At 40.6% G+C, this 18,078-nt stretch overlaps 1 protein-coding gene across 1 annotated transcript in view; it reads left to right on the plus strand.

Annotated features, from left to right (window-relative positions):
• The window catches only part of wdfy4 (WDFY family member 4), a 427,205-nt gene that overhangs the window by 300,541 nt on the left and 108,586 nt on the right, over positions 1-18,078 (plus strand). Inside the window, exons 41-42 of the mRNA XM_073025649.1 lie at positions 10,365-10,442; positions 15,530-15,754. Coding sequence (XP_072881750.1) covers positions 10,365-10,442; positions 15,530-15,754 — 303 coding nt within the window. The remainder of the gene's footprint in view (positions 1-10,364; positions 10,443-15,529; positions 15,755-18,078) is intronic.

An 18,078-nucleotide genomic window follows, 5' to 3' on the forward strand; every position in this document is an offset into this window, starting at 1 on the left:
ATAAACAACATTTAACAATTATAAAGAATTAGCAATTATATAGAAATAAAGATAGAGGTTAAGTACGAATATGGATTAAAATGTGCATAAATACATAAATACCAGCATGTATTTACAGTGTAAACAGCTTTATAAAAAGTGGTTTAAAGTGTTTACAGTGCAGTGCAGTGACTGGGTACTAGACAGAGGGGTGGGGGAGGATAAGTTAAATGATTGATCAGATTTACTGTCTGGGGGAAGAAATGTATAAGATGGTGTAAAGTTTTTGTTTTAATAGCCCTGTAATGCTTTCCAGAAGTGAGCTTTTGGAAAAGGGTGGGTAGTGTTTGCAATGATTTTCCTGCCCATTTCCCACAAAAGTCCTGCAGTGATGGTAGACTGGAGCCAATGACCTTTTCTGCTGACCTGACAGTTTGCTGTACTTTTCATATATTGTGAGAGGATGATATGCCAAGCCAAACAGTAAAACTGAGGAAATAATATGTTTCCTCAAGGAGAAATCCCTTTATGCAGAGAATGATGATGATAATTCTTTGCCCTACGGGGTCTATTCAAAACAGAGGTAGATAGATTTCTGGGTATTAGAATCATGGGACTTGGGAGCAAACTAGGCAAGCCTTGTTAGAAGGAGATCAAATTCAATGGAGATTATTGTCAGATGCACAAGGGCAATGAGATACTTACTGGCAATAGCATCACAGGCATGGAGCATTCAGAAGAAAACATAAATTATATGCCAAGTTTTACAAAAGCTGTATTAGAACAAGAAGAACTAGGTCCATTTTAGTGCAAAGTGATCATAGTATCACTAAACTGTAGTATTTAGATGTTTGCTATTGATGGACCGCAGTCATGATCTTATTGAAAGGTGGACCTGCAGTCCTGCTCCACCGATTATGTTGTTGACTAGAACTGGAACTGGACAGGCAACAGAAACACATGCTGCCCATGTTAAGAACTGACTGCTGTCCGAGATTTGTTTGGATAATGTTCAGAAAACAGGAGAGCACGTACCAGTCCTTATTGAGGGATCAGCAGTAGAAAGGGTGAGCAGTTTGAAGTTCCTGGGTGTCAATATCTCTGAAGATCTATCCTGGGTCCAACATACTGATGCAATTAGGGAGAAGGCAAACCAGCAGCTAGAATTCACTAGCAATTTGAGGCAGTTTGGTACGGCTCTAGCAAATCCCTACAGACGTATAGTGGAGAGTCCTGAATGGTTGCTTCACCGTCTGGAATGGAAGGGCTAATACACAGGGCTGGAGAAGCTGCAGAGGGTTGTCAATTCTGCCAGCTCCATCTTGGGCACTAGCCTCCCCATCACTGAGGACATCTTCAAAAGGTGATATCTCAGAAAGGTGGTATCCATCATTAAGGGCCCTTGCCATCTAGGACATGCCAGCTTCGCTTTGCTACCAATGGGGAGCAGGTACAGGAGCTGAAGGTGCACACTCTTTTCGGAACAGCGTCTGCCCCTCCACCAGTAGATTTATAAATGGACCATGAAACCAGTAAACATACCTTACTTCCTGCTCTATTTATGCACTACTTATTTATATTTTTATATATTACTTATGGTAACGAACAGCAAATTTCAAGACATATCAAGTCAAGTCAAGTTTATTGTCATTTCGACCATAGACTGCTGGTACAGTGCATAGTAAAATCAAAACAACTTTCCTCCAGGACCCTGGTGCTGGAGGAATGGAACAACACAAAACTACACTAGACTATGATAGATAGATAGATAGATAGATAGATAGATAGATAGATAGATAGATAGATAGATAGATAGATAGATAGATAGATAGATAGATAGATACTTTATTCATCCCCATGGGGAAATTCAACTTTTTTTCCAATGTCCCATACACTTGTTGTAGCGAAACTAATTACATACAATACTTAACTCAGTAAAAAATATGATATGCATCTAAATCACTATCTCAAGAAGCATTAATAATAGCTTTTAAAAAGTTCTTAAGTCCTGGCAGTTGAATTGTAAAGCCTAATGGCATTGGGGAGTATTGACCTCTTCATCCTGTCTGAGGAGCATTGCATCGATAGTAACCTGTCGCTGAAACTGCTTCTCTGTCTCTGGATGGTGCTATGTAGAGGATGTTCAGAGTTTTCCATAATTGACCGTAGCCTACTCAGCGCCCTTCGCTCAGCTACCGATGTTAAACTCTCCAGTACTTTGCCCACGACAGAGCCCGCCTTCCTTAACAGCTTATTAAGACGTGAGGTGTCCCTCTTCTTAATGCTTCCTCCCCAACATGCCACCACAAAGAAGAGGGCGCTCTCCACAACTGACCTATAGAACATCTTCAGCATCTCACTACAGACATTGAATGACGCCAACCTTCTAAGGAAGTACAGTCGACTCTGTGCCTTCCTGCACAAGGCATCTGTGTTGGCAGTCCAGTCTAGCTTCTCGTCTAACTGTACTCCCAGATACTTGTAGGTCTTAACCTGCTCCACACATTCTCCATTAATGATCACTGGCTCCATATGAGGCCTAGATCTCCTAAAGTCCACCACCATCTCCTTGGTCTTGGTGATATTGAGACGCAGGTAGTTTGAGTTGCACCATATCACAAAGTCCTGTATCAGTTTCCTATACTCCTCTTCCTGTCCATTCCTGACACACCCCACTATGGCCGTGTCATCAGCGAACTTCTGAACATGGCAGGACTCCGAGTTATATTGGAAGTCTGATGTGTACAGGGTGCACCAGGCTACACTAGACTACGTAAAACAACATAAAAACTGCAAGAGATTACATATACTTATGGGCCACTTTATTAGGTACATCTGCTTGTTAATGTAAATATCTAATCTGCCAATGAAGTGGCAGCAACTCAATGCATAAAAAACATGCAGACCTGGTCAAGAGGTTCAGTTGTTGTTCCGACCAGAGATCAGAATGCGAAAGAAATGTGATCTAAGTGACTTTGACTGTGGAATGATTGTTGGTGCCAGACAGGGTGGTTTGAGAATTTCAGAAACTGCTGATCCCTGGGGTTTGCACGCAAAACAGTCTCCAGAGATTATAGAGGATGGTGCAATAAACAAAAAAATATTTAGTGAGCGACAGATTTGTGGTGAAAATGCCCTGCTAATGAGAGAGGTTCAAGGAGAATGTCCATTCTGGCTCAAGCTGACAGGGAAGCGGCAGTAACTCAAGTAACCACGTGTTACAACAGTGACATGCAGAAGAGCATCTCTGAATGCACAGCATTTCAAACCTTGAAGTGGATGGGCTGCAGCAGCAGAAGACCAAGAACATACACTCAGCAGCCACTTTATTATTATCCTGTCAGTAATAATAAACCCGATCTTTGTTTTTAAACCTCAGAGCTCCAGGTAGATTCTGATGCACTGTTATCGGTCAAAGTCTGTTTTGATATATCTTGTTGTAAGCCATCACTATATTTTATGCAGAAAATAGATGGATAAACTGAGATAATGTACTCCTGGACTTAAGATTCAAACTTGTTTAATACTGTTTCTTGTACTCAACTGTAAAGGAGAACAAAATAATTGCCACTCCCAATCCAATGCAGCACTAAAGGACCGTAACAGATAAGTAACACAATAACAATACTAAAACATAAACAATAAATATAAACACAGCAGGCTTTAGAGACTCAGCAATTGTTACCATCTACAAAAGGAAAGGCGATCGATCTGAATGCGGAAACTATCGTGGAATTTCCCTGTTAGCAACAGCAGGAAAGATCCTCATCCACGTCATGACAAACTGGTTCAAGCCTTTAGCCAAGAAGATCCTTCCGGAGACACAAGCTGGTTTTAGACCATCACGTGGAGCATTCGACACGATCTTCACAATGCAACAACTACAAGAAAAATGTCGTGAACAACTTCAACCCTTGTACATGGCATTCATCGACCTCACCAAAGCCTTTGTCTTGGTATCGAGGGAACTCCTATGGGATGTCCTGTCCACATATGGATACCCTGAAAAGTACATTTGAATCCTGAGACTCCTCCACGATGGCATGCTTGCCACAGTCATGGTCAGCAATAGTAACTGTGAGCCTTTTCAAGTTAGATCAGGAGTAAAACAGGGATTGCCCCAACTTTGTTCACCATCTACATTGCGACAATCATCCACATTATCAAGGACGACCTACCCCTAGGAATCGAAATTATCTACAAAACAGATGGCAGACTTTTCAATCTTGCCCATCTCAAGTCCAAAAACAAGACATCTACGAGTTCCCTCATCGAGTTCCAATACGCAGATGACAACAGTGTTGCAGCTCTCTCAGAAAACCACCTACAACAGATTCTGACTGCCTTCAACTGTGCGTACACGAAACTTGGACTTGCCATCAATTCCAAGAAGACTCAGATCATCTACCAACCGTTACCAACTGAGACAAGTCGGATTGAACCATCAATTCAGCTTGGTGAAATAACCCTGGAAAAAGTGGACCACTTTCCGTATCTTGGAAGTCAGCTCTCCTCCAATGTCGACCTTAATGATGAGATCCAACATCGTCTTAAGTGCGCTGGAACAGCTTTTGGACATCTCCGGACAAGAGTCTTTCATGATTGTGACATCAGAACAGACCCCAAAATGCTAGTGTGCAAAGCAGCCATGATCCCAACGCTCCTGTATGCATCAGAAACCTGGACAACATATCAACCACATCTGAAGGCACTTGAAAAGTTCCATCAACGCTGTCTTCGAAACATCTTAAATATCAGCTGGGAAGATAGAAGAACCAACATCAGCGTGCTAAATGAAGCAAAAACAATGAGCATTGAAGCCTATGTCATCAAGAACCAACTAAGATGGAGCAGTCAGGTTGTTCGGATGAAAGACGAACGTCTGCCGAAACAAATCCTCTACTCCCAGCTTAAAGAAGACAAACGTAAAAGAGGCGGACAACAGAAGAGATTCAAAGACGTCTTAAAAGCCAACGTGAAGAAATGTAACATCGATATCAACAATTGGGAAACCAATGCCAGGGACAGGAAACTCTGGCAAGCCGTCATCCGAGAAGGAACAGCAACTTTCGAAGCCAACAGATGTGCAGAATTAGAAGAAAAGGGAAGGAAATGGAAAGAGAGGCAGCAACAACCAAAGCCTGATCTACCATCTGGAACTACCTGTCCTGAATAAGGAAGAACTTTCAAAGCCAAGATTGGACTCATAAGCCACTTGAGAACCCATAAATAGATCAACAGAACGAAGACCATCATCCTCGACCTCGAGGGATAGCCACGATAGCGATATGCATAGATTGATTGGATGCCCATAAAGTGACGCTAGTTTGTACATAAGATGACTATGGGAAATAATAAGGTGGTGGTGTTGCTGGTCAGTTTTGCTGCTTAGCAAAAATTGAGTTTGGTGGCCCTAGTTACATAGCCTTGGCTCTGGTGGGAGTGGGTCAAACAGCCCATGAGCAGGGTGGGTGGGATCCTTCATGATTTTACTGGCCCTTTTCTGGCACCTTTCAGTGTATATGCCCCTGATGGTGCTGGTGATGCATTGGGCAGTTTTGACTACTCATTGTAGAGTCTTCCTGTCCACCACAGTGAACCAAGCAGTGAGGCAGATCGTCAGGATGCCCTCTACTGCGCATCTGTAGAATGGCATGAGAATGGATGTGCAAAGTCCAGCTCTCTTCAGCCTCCTCAGAAAGTAGAGGTGTTGGTGAGCTTTCTTGACAGTGTAGGATGCATTCTGGGACCATGAGGGGTTGTATGTCATGTGCAATTTCCCGTGGTACAATGGAGCCGCAGGTCATTATGAAGCTATCAGTTCAAAATCAAAACAGGAGGCACTATGACATTATCAATGCAGTGAACAAGCTATTATGGTAAATCATCAGGAAAAATGATTGACTGGCTTGGTAACAAGGAATGACCTTGAACAAAATTATTAGCTTAGCAATTGTACGGTCTCGCTGGGGCCCAGCTCATATTTGCTTGATGGGTTAATTCAGAGAGAGTTTCAGTTAAGTAACAATAATGTTTTGTCAGTGCTTAGCTGTGACTAAAAGCTTAATGATCCTGTAAACAAACACAATATAATCACTGCCTTCACGTTGTGCAGGCATTTCCTGCTGTGCGCTACTAATGAATATAACTTCTCTGTGGGATAGCGGGGCCTGGCTCTCTGCCAGCACCCATCTGTACTGTTCACAATGTCTGTTCTCTCACAGCGGGGAGAATGTAATTATGTTTGCGTCTGCTATGTCACTTTTACAGAGAAAGAAAACTAAACAAAGAATGCATGTCAAATTATAACCTAGTCAAGATTAGCATAGTCTCTTAAACATTGTATTAAATGGGAAGAAAACCTTCAAACTTAGTCACACATTATCTGCGATCAACAAAGCTTCAATTAATTGTTGTACTATTTATAGTGAGGAAAAGAAATGAGACCCTGGGATGTATAAATTTTATGTAATATTTTTGAAGAGAGTAAAAGAGGCCGTTAGGTGGTGTGTGAGTTAACTGCCACAATCATTAAACTGTGCACTAACTAGCTTTTGCTGTTTTTTTAAAATGTTCAATGCATATTTTATTGTTTGTTTTTGATTACATCAAATGCTATTTTTAAATTGGACAACTTGTCGAGATCTGAAATTTGGTTTCATGATGGGTTGTATGAGCATCAGAGTCCTAACAATACCTAACCCCTTGGTTCCAAAGGCATTGTGTATGCATTTTAGTGACGTGAAAACAAAAAATACTTGGGACAATCAGCAGGTTGTCCCAAAACAGAAACAGCATTAATACTTGAGCCTAATGACCTGTAGGGTGTGACAGGTGCCCTTTGACCTGCAATGTTAAATCTATCTCTCTCACTGCAGATGCTACCCGACCTGCTGGATCTTTTCTTTTTTTAGTTTCAGATTTCCAGGATGTGCAGTTTTTTGTTATTCATATATCATTGAGTCTAGGATGATGAAGTTGAAGATTTGAGGAGCCCATGTTGGCTTGTATTCCAGTGCCTAGTGATTATGTATTAAGTAAAGGTTGGTATATAGTAGTAGGTGTGAATTGGAATCAGAATTAGATTTGAATCAGGTTTAATATCTCTGGCAGATGTTGTGAAATTTGTCATTTTGCAGCAGCAGTATGCTGTAATATATAATAATAAAAACTAAAAATTACAAAAAGAAGTATAAAAAGAAAAAAAGTATAAAAAAAGAAAAGTATAAAAAACAAAATTAAATTAAGTAAGTAGCACAATTTTTTTTAAATCGTGAGGTAGTGCTCATGGGTTCATTGTCCATCCAAAAGTCTGGTGGTGGAAGGGAAGAAGTTGTTCCTGAAACGTTGAATGTGAGTCTTTAGGCTCCTATACCTCCTTCCTGATGTTAGTAATGAGAAGAGGGCATGTCCTGGGTGATGGGGGTCATTAATGATGGAAGTTGCTTTATTGAACTATCCCCTTTTGAAGGTAATGGGTGAATTGGATGGACCAAAGGGCCTGTTTGCTGCCCTATGACCTTACTCTTCATTATAAAAAGAGTAACTTATGAGTACTGTATTCACTCAGACCTGGGAAATGCTCATTTACTCTTTCACTGTTATAATCCACCATATGCCTTAGAATGGTTTATTGTGTGAGCTCAGTCACTTTTTCTTAGCTGAAGGCAGCAGACATGGTCAATCAGTAAGGTGATGTTGGTGCTGATTAATGTTTAACCAAAACCAGGATGAAGGAACATATCACTCCAATACTAGCTACTCTCCATTGGCTTCCTGTATTTTTAGAATTGATCATAAATTTCTCTTACAAGGTTTTGAAGCTCTCAATGGTTTGGGAGCGAAGTACATCACCAAATTGCTTTCATTTTTTCACCCTGCTTGAGTTCTCAAGTCTTCTTCCACCAGTCTCTTAAATTTAAACTATTTCCCTCAAAAGATTATTGGCAGGTCATCTTTTTTGAACTGTGCTCCTAAACTGTGGTATTCAACACCTAAGACTATCAGGGATGCAGACTCAATTGGCACTGTTAAACATCAGCTCAAAACGTATTTATTTCAAAGTTTAAAGTACTTTTATTATCAAAGTTTGCATAAAGAATACAACTCTGAGATTCGTCCTCCCACAGGCAGCCATGAACCAAAGAACCACCATGGAACCTGTTCCTAGAAAACATGAAGCATCCAATGTGTGAAAAAAGGACAAATAGTGCAAATGGCGAAACGCAAACGAACAACACACAGAATATCAGCATGAAACCAGAAGTCCAGGACTGTTCGGTTTACTTCAGTTCAGCTCTGCTAGCTGACTGAAGGCTGCAGAGCCAGTCCATGCCGAAGCACCCCAGTCCACACTGATTGCTCGATCAAACCACTCAAAGACAGCAAAAAAGAGTAACCAGAATCCAGACTCCAGAAACACATGCGGCATTAGCCTCAGAGTCCCCCAAAACCCTGTCTGTAACTAACATCTTTTTGTCTTTCATTTTCATTTTTATTTTTTATTTTATTTTCATGTTTGTACTTTAATCTGATTGTAAACTACATTGTCCGTATGAAAAGTGCACTATAAATGAAATTATTATTATTATTATTATTATTAGGATTTCCATCTTCACTTGAGATGAGTAATTTTCCTTTGAAATACTCTTCCTGAGAGCCCGATGAGTGTTGAGTCAATAAGTAGATGTATAGGACAGGGCAGCATAGTAATATAATGGTTACCACAATGCGTTACCACACCAATGATCATTGATCGGGATTCGATTCCCGCTGCTGTCTGTCAGGAGCTTGTACATTCTCCCCGTGACCAGGTGTTCTGGTCCTACTCTAAAGAAAAGGGTTAGGGTTAGTGGTGGACAAGCTATGTCTGTTCCAGAAGCACCCTGACCTCTGTGGGCTGTGCTGGTGAGCAAACGATGCATTTCACTGCAAGTTTTGATGTTTTGATTATATATGTGACAAATAGAGTTAACCTTTGAGATCTTTAATCTTGCGGATTTAGGCTGTTTCTGGAATCTAAGGAGTAGAAGATGCAGCAGAAGTAGAGAAACAAGCTGAGTGACTGGGATCGAGATGCAGCATGGAAACAGACCATTCAGCTCAGCTCATCCGTAACATCCAGGATGCTCAGCAAACTAATCCCATTTGCCCAAATTAAAGACTGGCTTTATTTGTCATATGTACATCAAAACATTGAAACACAGTGAAATGCATTGTTGACGCAAACAACACTATTCACTGAACATTTTGGTATTTCAATGTGCATGTGACAAATGAAGCTAATCCTTATGCTGTTTACAGTAAATTTATTTATTTATAGATACAATACAGAACAGGACCTTCTAGCCCCTTGAACCGCACCACCCAGAAACCCACTGATTTAGTGCTAGCCTAATCACAGGACACATTACAATGACCAATTAACCTACTAACCGATATGTCTTTGGACTGTGGGAGGAAACTGGGGCACCCGAGGAAATCATGTACAAATGGGAAGAACGTATGAACTTTCTTACAGATAATGCCAGAAATGAGCTCCAGACTCTGACACCCCAAACCATAGTAGCATCTGCTAACTACTGTTGCACCCATGTTGCTGATACAGCAGATTATCGGTGATGTGGCACTCTGACCCTATTAATGCACCAACACACATTTAATTCACTATGTTTAGATGTACAACTGAGTTGGTGAACTCAGTGAATTTAAAGTGAATGTGGAAACCTGGGTCTTCAGGAGCTGTGTTGGATTCTAATGTTTTTAATCCAAGGTTTATTCTGAAGTCAGGAAAGAGGCACAAAATCTGTTGCATCTTGATCTTTGTATTAAGTTTTAATAAAACAAAGAGAATTAGAAAATAGAGAGTGATAGAAGTCTAGCAAGTGAAGGAAGAGAGAAGCAAAAAGCTGTTGGAGCCTCATGGTCAGCTCTTTATATACACCATAGATAAGAAGCATTCTATTCAAATTCTTAGATAAGAGTTAACCTATCAAAAAGCCCCTATTCAAATAGTGCAATACCAAGAAAAGCTTCCAGAATCAAACAAATGAAACCACGAAAGGACATACTGAACAATTGCATGAAAGTACGCACTCTGGTTACTAAGAAGCATAATCAACAGTTGCATGTTTGTAAGTAGTTATATAAAACAGAAGCAGATAGGTCATTGTCAAACTTCAAAGAAAATACCAATTAAGCAGTCTAAACTAAGAATTAAACAGTCTCATTCAATAGTTGGAAGGGGTTACAGGAAATGGCGCTCCAGACAGTAGGAATGGTGAAGCCAGTGCCAAACTATCAGGATTCCTAAAATGTGACAGTGGATTATTAAAGTTTTACTGTTCATGGAAACACATCTCTAATCCTCTTTTGTATGTGTATAGGATTTCATAATCAGAATGGACGAAGAAAGGAAAAGTGGACAAGATGTGTTTGCCAGCCTTCATATCGAACATAAGCAGGTAATATTTCAAAAGGAAGTTTGCAATGGAACATTACTCCTCCCAGGAGTGTATCTCCTGAGACCCTTCACTGACACTAAAAGGCATCTAAAATTTGGATTTCAGCCACTTTTGTTTTGTTGAAACATGATTGTATTTAGTGCTAATGATAAATTAGGTCCCTATTGAAAATACCAAGATAGTCTGAATTCTTGGGTATTGTCCAAGTCAAAGTAAATTTATTAGCACAGTAGGTATACTGTATGTCCCCAATACAACCCTGAGATTCATTTTCTTGCAGGCTTTTACAGGAAAATAAAGAAGTAGAATAGAATTTATGAAAAACTACATACGCAAAGACTGACAACTAAGTGCAAAAGAAGCAAAATTACTGACAAGATGGGTTGTAGAGCCTTTCAAAGTGAGTCTGTAGTTGTGGTATCAGTTTAGTGTTGGGTAAATGAAGTTATCAATGCTGGTTCAGGAGCCTGGTGGTTGTTAGGTAATAACTGTTCTGAACCTGGTGGGACCTAAGGCTCCTGTATCTCCCTCCTGAAGGCCACAGTGAGAAGAGGGCATGCCTTCTCTTCTCTTGAGTTGTTCACTTCCAAACACTGTCATTAAAACAAGACCTGCACAATTCCCAGAGATGTTACATGCAATTCAGCACAGCTCCCAACCCTTGCAGTTGAATAAAGTTAGGCTGCAGTTTGGATCATTTGTGCAATATTCCCTCCTCCTCCCCCTTCTCCCTCCCTTCCCCTTTCTCCCCCTCTCTCCCCCTTCCTCCCCGTTCTCTCCCCCTCCCCTCTTTCTCTCTCTCGTCTAACTTAGGTGTGTTTGTGTGTATGTACTCGTATTAATTTATTATTATTACTATTTACATGCTAATATAAATAATATGTAATTTATGTTATATGTATTGTTTTGCTTATTTCTGTTAGGCAAACTGAAAACAAACCTGTAATGTAGCAGCAGTTCACTTCTGACCAGTTCAGTATCAGATAATGTGATGGCCCAGAGGGCAAATTAATAAAACTCCAAACCATTTGACCTTTTAAGCCAACAATTCCAGAATGTTCTGCACCAGTTGCCCTGAATGATCAGTATGTTTGGGTCTCTGTTTGAGGCCGTAATTTGCGAGAAACATGATCTGTGCTGTATGAGTTAATGGATAAAGGGTAGAATGATTGAATATATCTTTAAAAAGTGTCTGACCACATTGACAGGTAATCTCCAAGAATCTCATAAGCAGCATTATAATAACAATGTAACTGGATTATTTTAGTGATAATTAATAATAACCCAATTACATTCTCATTTGGTAATATCGAAGGCAGCATTAAGCGGAAATTTAGAGTGTGTAAAAAGAATACTTTGTTAATAATGGAATACTTTAATCAAAATGTAGACTGCCCAAAACTGATTAAGGATAATATTGTGGTCGGTAAATTCCTGGAAAATGCACAAGATGATTTATGGACCATCACGTTGAGGAGCCAACCAGGGAACGGGCTTTCCCAGATTGAGGATTGGAGTAATATACTGGCATTGATTGAAAAATTGATTGACAGACGAGAAGCAGAGAGTTAGCACAAATGGGACTTTTTCACGGTGGTAAGCTGTGTCTGCTATCACAGGGATCGGTGTTTCAACTCAGCTATTCACACTACACACCAGTGGTTTGATGAGAAAACAGGTGTAATTTTTCTAAGTTCCAGATTCAAGATTATTTTTGTCATTTTTCAGTACATGATACTTGGTTGCCAAGGTAGCATAGCGGTTAGCGCTACGCTATTACAGCTTGGGACATCAGAGCTCGGAATTCAGTTTTGGCATCCTCTGTGATGAGCCTCTGCAATCCTCCCTGAGGAATGAGGGTGGTTTCCTCCAGGTGCTCCGGTTCCCTCCCACACTCCAAAGACGTACTGGGTAGGTTAGTTGGTCATTTTAAATTGTCCTGTAACTAGGTTAGGGTTAAATCATGCTTGTTGGGGTTGCTGGGGAGGGGTAGCTTGAAGGGCAGAAGAGCCTATTCTGTGCTGTATCACTAAATGAAAAAATAAATACACAAGACTGCAGATCGGATACAGCATAAAGAACACAATACAAAACAAAAAACCCCCAGAATAAATATAAATATAAATGCAGTCCTATAAACCACTATGTACAAGTAACTGTTATACACATAGACTGATTGTATGTACAAAAAGTGACACTGGGTTCACTGATAATGTAAAACTGGACAGGAATGTGTGTTGTGAGGAAGGTGCAAGGAGGATTCAAGGTTATTTAGAGAAGTTCTGTAAGTGGGAAAATACATATGGCGTGAATTTCCTTTGGGTGCTCCAGTTTCCTCCCACACTCCAAAGATGGTCTTGTTAGTAGGTTATTCGGCATTGTAAATTGTCCTATGATTAGACTAATGTTAAATATGTGGGATGCTGGGTGGGTTGGGTCGTTCAGCGGAGGGGCTGTTTCTGCACTGTATTGCTAATGAACTAATTAAATAAATACATGCCATATGCCATATACTTGCTTTCTTTTGTTCATCACCCCTTTTGGGGCATAGGCTGTCACTAGCTGCTCAGCAGAGTCCTCTGACTTGGGCCAGTCATTCACGTTTTCCCAATGTAGCCCATCTTCTTGTGCATCCTTCCTCTTCTAAGGGTAAGGTCTCTGGAGCTTCTGTTGCCATTTCTGTATGATGTGGGATCGTTAGCCTCATGCCCAAACCTCTTCCTTTCACAACCAGGCTTTGAACCATCCATGGCGGAGTTCAGATGCACTATAGTGTGCAGAAGGGTGCTGTTTAACCTTAGTGTAGTTGGTGATAGATTGGAAATGTTGATGTGCAAAGAGATCTGAGTCTCCTTGTACACCAGGAAATGTAGTACAGCAAGCAGTTACAAAGACAATTGGCACATTGACCTTGATTGCAATAGGTCTTGAGTGCATATCACAGGTCCTGGTTATGCAACCACTGACTCCAGGCAGACAATCTTTGTAGAGTATTGATAGTGATTGGAATTACCTGTCTTGTAAAGACACTGCCCAGAAGAAGGCAATGGCAAACCACTTGTCGAAAAATTTGCCAAGAATAATCATGGTCATGAGATCATACAACACAGCACCTAATGATGCTGATGATAAGTCAAAAACATGCCGGTCATCGACTTTACCAACCAAATGTAGTTTTTTATTAATCACTATTGATTAGAACAATTCAAAGACTCACCATGCAGTTTCAGTGACTTATCCCTTTAGTTTCACAACTCAAAGTTCAAAAAGTTCAATGTAAATTTATTATTCAAATTTACTACCTCATACTACCCTACGATTCAGTTTCTTGCAGGCATTCACAAAGAAACACAATAGAATCAATTAAAATAACTGTGCACAACTGAAAGGGAAAAGCAACCAATGTGCAAAAGACAATAAATGGTGCAAATGCAAAAAAAGAAAAATAATAAATAAAATAAAAACATAAGTTGTAGAGTCCTTAAGAGTGAGTCTATAGGTTGTGGGAGCAGTTCACTGTTGGGGTGACTGACGTTTTGCCTCTGGTTCGAGAGCTTAATGGTTGAACTGTTCCTGAATTTGGTGGTGTGGGACCTGAGGTTCCTGTACCTCCTTCCTGATGGCAGCAGCGAGAAGAGAGGGTGAGCCTCAGGACCCACACCACCAGCTTCAGGAATAGTTATTACCTCTGAGCCATCAGGCTCCTGAACCAGCATGAATAGCTTTACTTACCCCAACACGAAACTGATTCCGCAACCAACAGGCTCGCTTTCAAAGGCTCTATAACTTACGTTCTTAGTATTATTCACTTTTTATTTGCACAGTTTGTCTTCTTTTGCACTTTGGTTGTTTGTCATTCTTTGTTGATGTATAGGTTTTTCATCAATTCTGTTGTATTTATTTATTTTCCTGTGAATGCCTCCAAGAAGATGTATCTCGAGGTAGTGTATGGTACTTTGATAATACATTGACTTTGATTTTGAGTGTACTTTTTCTTTCCATGTACATATCCAAGTGCCTCTTAACAATCTCATATCACAATTCAGGAGAAAGCTGCTATTTATTTAGGACAACTTATAGAACAAGAACTAATTGAGAAAATAGCTGGGATTACCTTTGTTTATTTGGGACACTATTCTGCTTAATTGGGGCGGGAGATTGTAGTGTCAGTCACGTGGCCGTTAGTCACTACACCGTGCTTAGAATGAACTGTATTTATTTATTGATATAGTGAGGAGTAGGCCCTTCTGGCCCTTTGAGCTGTGCCGCCAAATTTAACCCTCATCTAATCACAGAATAATTTACAATGATCAACTAACCTACCAACCAGTATGTATTTGGAATGTGGGAGGAAATCAGAGCACCTGAGGAAACCCACGTGGTCACGGGGAGAATGTTTAAACTCACATAGCATCAGATGCATGTGCTTGTCTTCAAAAGGCAGTGAATTTGGTTACTATAGTCGGTGAGAAACAAACAGTAAGGCAATTCAAAACTGTTTTGCTTACTGCGGTTTCAAGCATTCAGGCTTGGAGATGCTAGAACCGGCTGGGAGTGAAAATGAAGTAATTTCACTCCTTCATCAAGTTAGGAACTATGAAGGATTTGAAGGTATCTATCGACAATTATCTTGAATGTTACAATGAGAATGAAGATTTGGAGGATGTAGTCTTCTAAAGGATTGTATGAAGGCAGTCCCTTATTTGCACTAGGTGTCTGCATTCATTTTATTCATTTAATCAATAGGACACAGTAGGTGAATTCCTCCATCGATAACTATTAGGAACTATACACAGCTGTATAGTATTATATAAGTATTGGTTGTGTTCTAATTTGTTCTGTATTTCATTTAAATACGTAATTTGTTACTCAGTTAAATGGTAGTTTGCCTTTTTAATACCTTTTAATTATTTCCATGAAACTTCGGCTAATTGGAGCAGCTGTTTATTGGGCCAAAATGTACTGGTCCCGATGTGTCCCAATTAACCGGAATCCACTGTATATATAAGGGGGATAAGTGCCAACAGGACTGGCAGCTGCAGGCTGCGTAGACATCATCTGTTGAGGCTTTTCTCTTGTGTCCCCAGATGCAGAAGTGCATTCTGAACCACGCATCAAAAGACTGGGCCAAGGTTGAACAGCAGCTGCTTCAAGAGAGAGGATTATGGGGTCCTTCATCAGGCTTCCAGCAGGGTGCCTGGATTCTGGACATGGCTGAGGGCCCCAGTCGAATCAGAAAGAAGATGAGACGACAGACCATTTGCATCAATTACGCTCATGGCGCCTGTCGAACCAAGGAAGCCAAAAGTGAAGTAAGATTATATCTTTTGGAGAATGAATTCACTGTTTCAGAACCCTGTCAGTGTCTAAACTGGCAAAGTGGTGCATCTGTTAATTAAGGCAGAGAATTCACTCCATGTGTTTGTGATATTAAGATGTGCAATAAATATGTCTCTTCTCTCAGGAGTGCTTAAGTAGAAAATACAGTCAGTAGCCACTTTATTAGTTACTTCCTGCACTTAATAAAGCAGACACTCAGTGTCTGTTCATGATCTTCTGCTGCTTGTAGCCCCTCCACTTCAAGGTTTGATGTGTTGTCTGTTCAGAGATGCTCTTCTGCACACCACTGTTGTCTCGTTATTTGTCTGGTTATTTGAGTTACCTTCACCTTCTTGTCAGCGTGAACTAGTCTGGCCAATCTCCTCTGACCTTTATCAGATCACATTTAGATCACATCACATTTCTACCCCATTCTGATGTTTTGTCTGAATAACAACTGAACCTTGACTATGGCTGCATGCTTTTATGCATTAAATTGCTACCACATGGTTGGCTGATTAGGAATTTTCATTAACAAGCAGGTGTACCTAATAAAGTGGCCACTGAGTGTACGTTACGTTCTAAATGAGACCATTTCAGGGCAAGTTGTTGCAAATGTTAAAACTGTAACAAGATTGTTTTACCTCCCCCCTCCCCTTCCGATCGTCTTCGAAGACAGGCTGAGTTGCTCTGAGCAGTCTCTTGCTGAAGCAACTAGCAAAACGTACACACATCTGAAACTTGCTAGACATTGGAAATTCATGGTAGCTTCTGGAAATAGAGTAACCAGATGAGGTGGTGAAACTCTCTCTCAGGAATTCCCTGTGATGTGCAGTCTTAGGGAAAATGAAAGAGGCATTTTCCATTCCACCCTGGACATTGTGTCTGGTTTATATGTATAAATTCAGCGTAATCAAATTCTGGTTCAGAGGACGAGTCCTGTAACTGACAGCGCTGGATTAAAAAGTCCTTTCAAACTTTTGTTGTATTTTATTGGTTTCTGGTGACATCCAAAAAACAGACTTTATTTCTGATGAAGGTGTTGATTCTTTATTCTCTTCCATAGACGCTGCCTGAGCGGCTGAGTTCCTCCAGCATTTTGTGTATGTTGCTCTCGATTTCCTGCTTCTGAAGAACATCTTGAGTTTATTATTTCTTTCTGAACCATGCATCCTATCAACAAAGCTCTTGATCATATTTCACCCATTTGCAACACTTCTGCTCTCATCCCTGTCTCCTCTGGGACAGAGCAAGGTAGAGTTACTCTGGATCTAACCTTCCACCCTACCAGACTCCACAATTAACAGGTCATTCTCCACAATTTCTACCAGCTTCATAGAGATTCCACCACCAGACACATCTTCCCCTCACCCCCCTCCAACTTTAGCATTTCACAAGGACCCTTTGTAACTCCCTGATCCACTCTTTCAGTTCCCACCAGCTGCCTCCCCCCCACCCCTATGGCACTTTCCCAGTTCAACCACAGGCAATGAATTGCTTGTCTATCTTCCAATCCAATGTACCAATTTTGTGTTCACACTGTTGGATCTTACCATTTAATTATTGTTTTGCTATTTAGCAATTAATTATTTGCTTGCATTTTATGAAAATTTAATATGCCTTCAGTGGCTATAGAAAGTATAACTCTTAGAGCTCTGGGGGCTTTTTTGTTCTGCGTCATTTGAATAAGTGCTTTCTCATTGGTTAACTTGGTACTGCAGTATTTGAATAGTAACTTTCTAATTGGTTATAACTTAACTATAAATTTGAATAGGATTTTTCCTTACCTGTGGGTATAAAACAGCTAAACACAATGCAGAGCCATCTTAATCTGCTCAGCATCTTAGTCTCTTTTCTTTAAGCCTTCTGCTAGCAGTTTCTGCTCCCGTTTCCTTTGTTCTGTCAGCATTTAGTAAAACAGTTGGGAAGCAAGATGTTTGGTGCCTCTTTCCTGACTTCTGAAAGAACCTTGGATTTAAACATCAGAGTCCAACAGTGGAGAAACCAAACCCAGATTGGGTGATCACACCTGTGGTCAGTGTGTAGGGTGAACCTGAGCTCCCAGCCACAGTGTTGACTCTTCTTGTCACTTTAACTTTACACCCACTCCCACTCTGACCTCCTGGACTGTCACAGCGAGGCCTAAGGCAAGCCTGGGGAATAGTGCCTCATAGAACACTACAGCACAGAATCTGCTCCTTCAGCCCATCTGCTGTGCTGAACTATAATTCTGTCTAGTCCCATCAACCTGTACCTGCACTATGGCCCACCATTCCCCTCCCATCCACGTACTTACTCAAACTTCTCTTAAATATTG

This window comes from Hemitrygon akajei, chromosome 21 (assembly GCF_048418815.1).
Source record: "Hemitrygon akajei chromosome 21, sHemAka1.3, whole genome shotgun sequence".
Taxonomy (NCBI): domain Eukaryota; kingdom Metazoa; phylum Chordata; class Chondrichthyes; order Myliobatiformes; family Dasyatidae; genus Hemitrygon; species Hemitrygon akajei.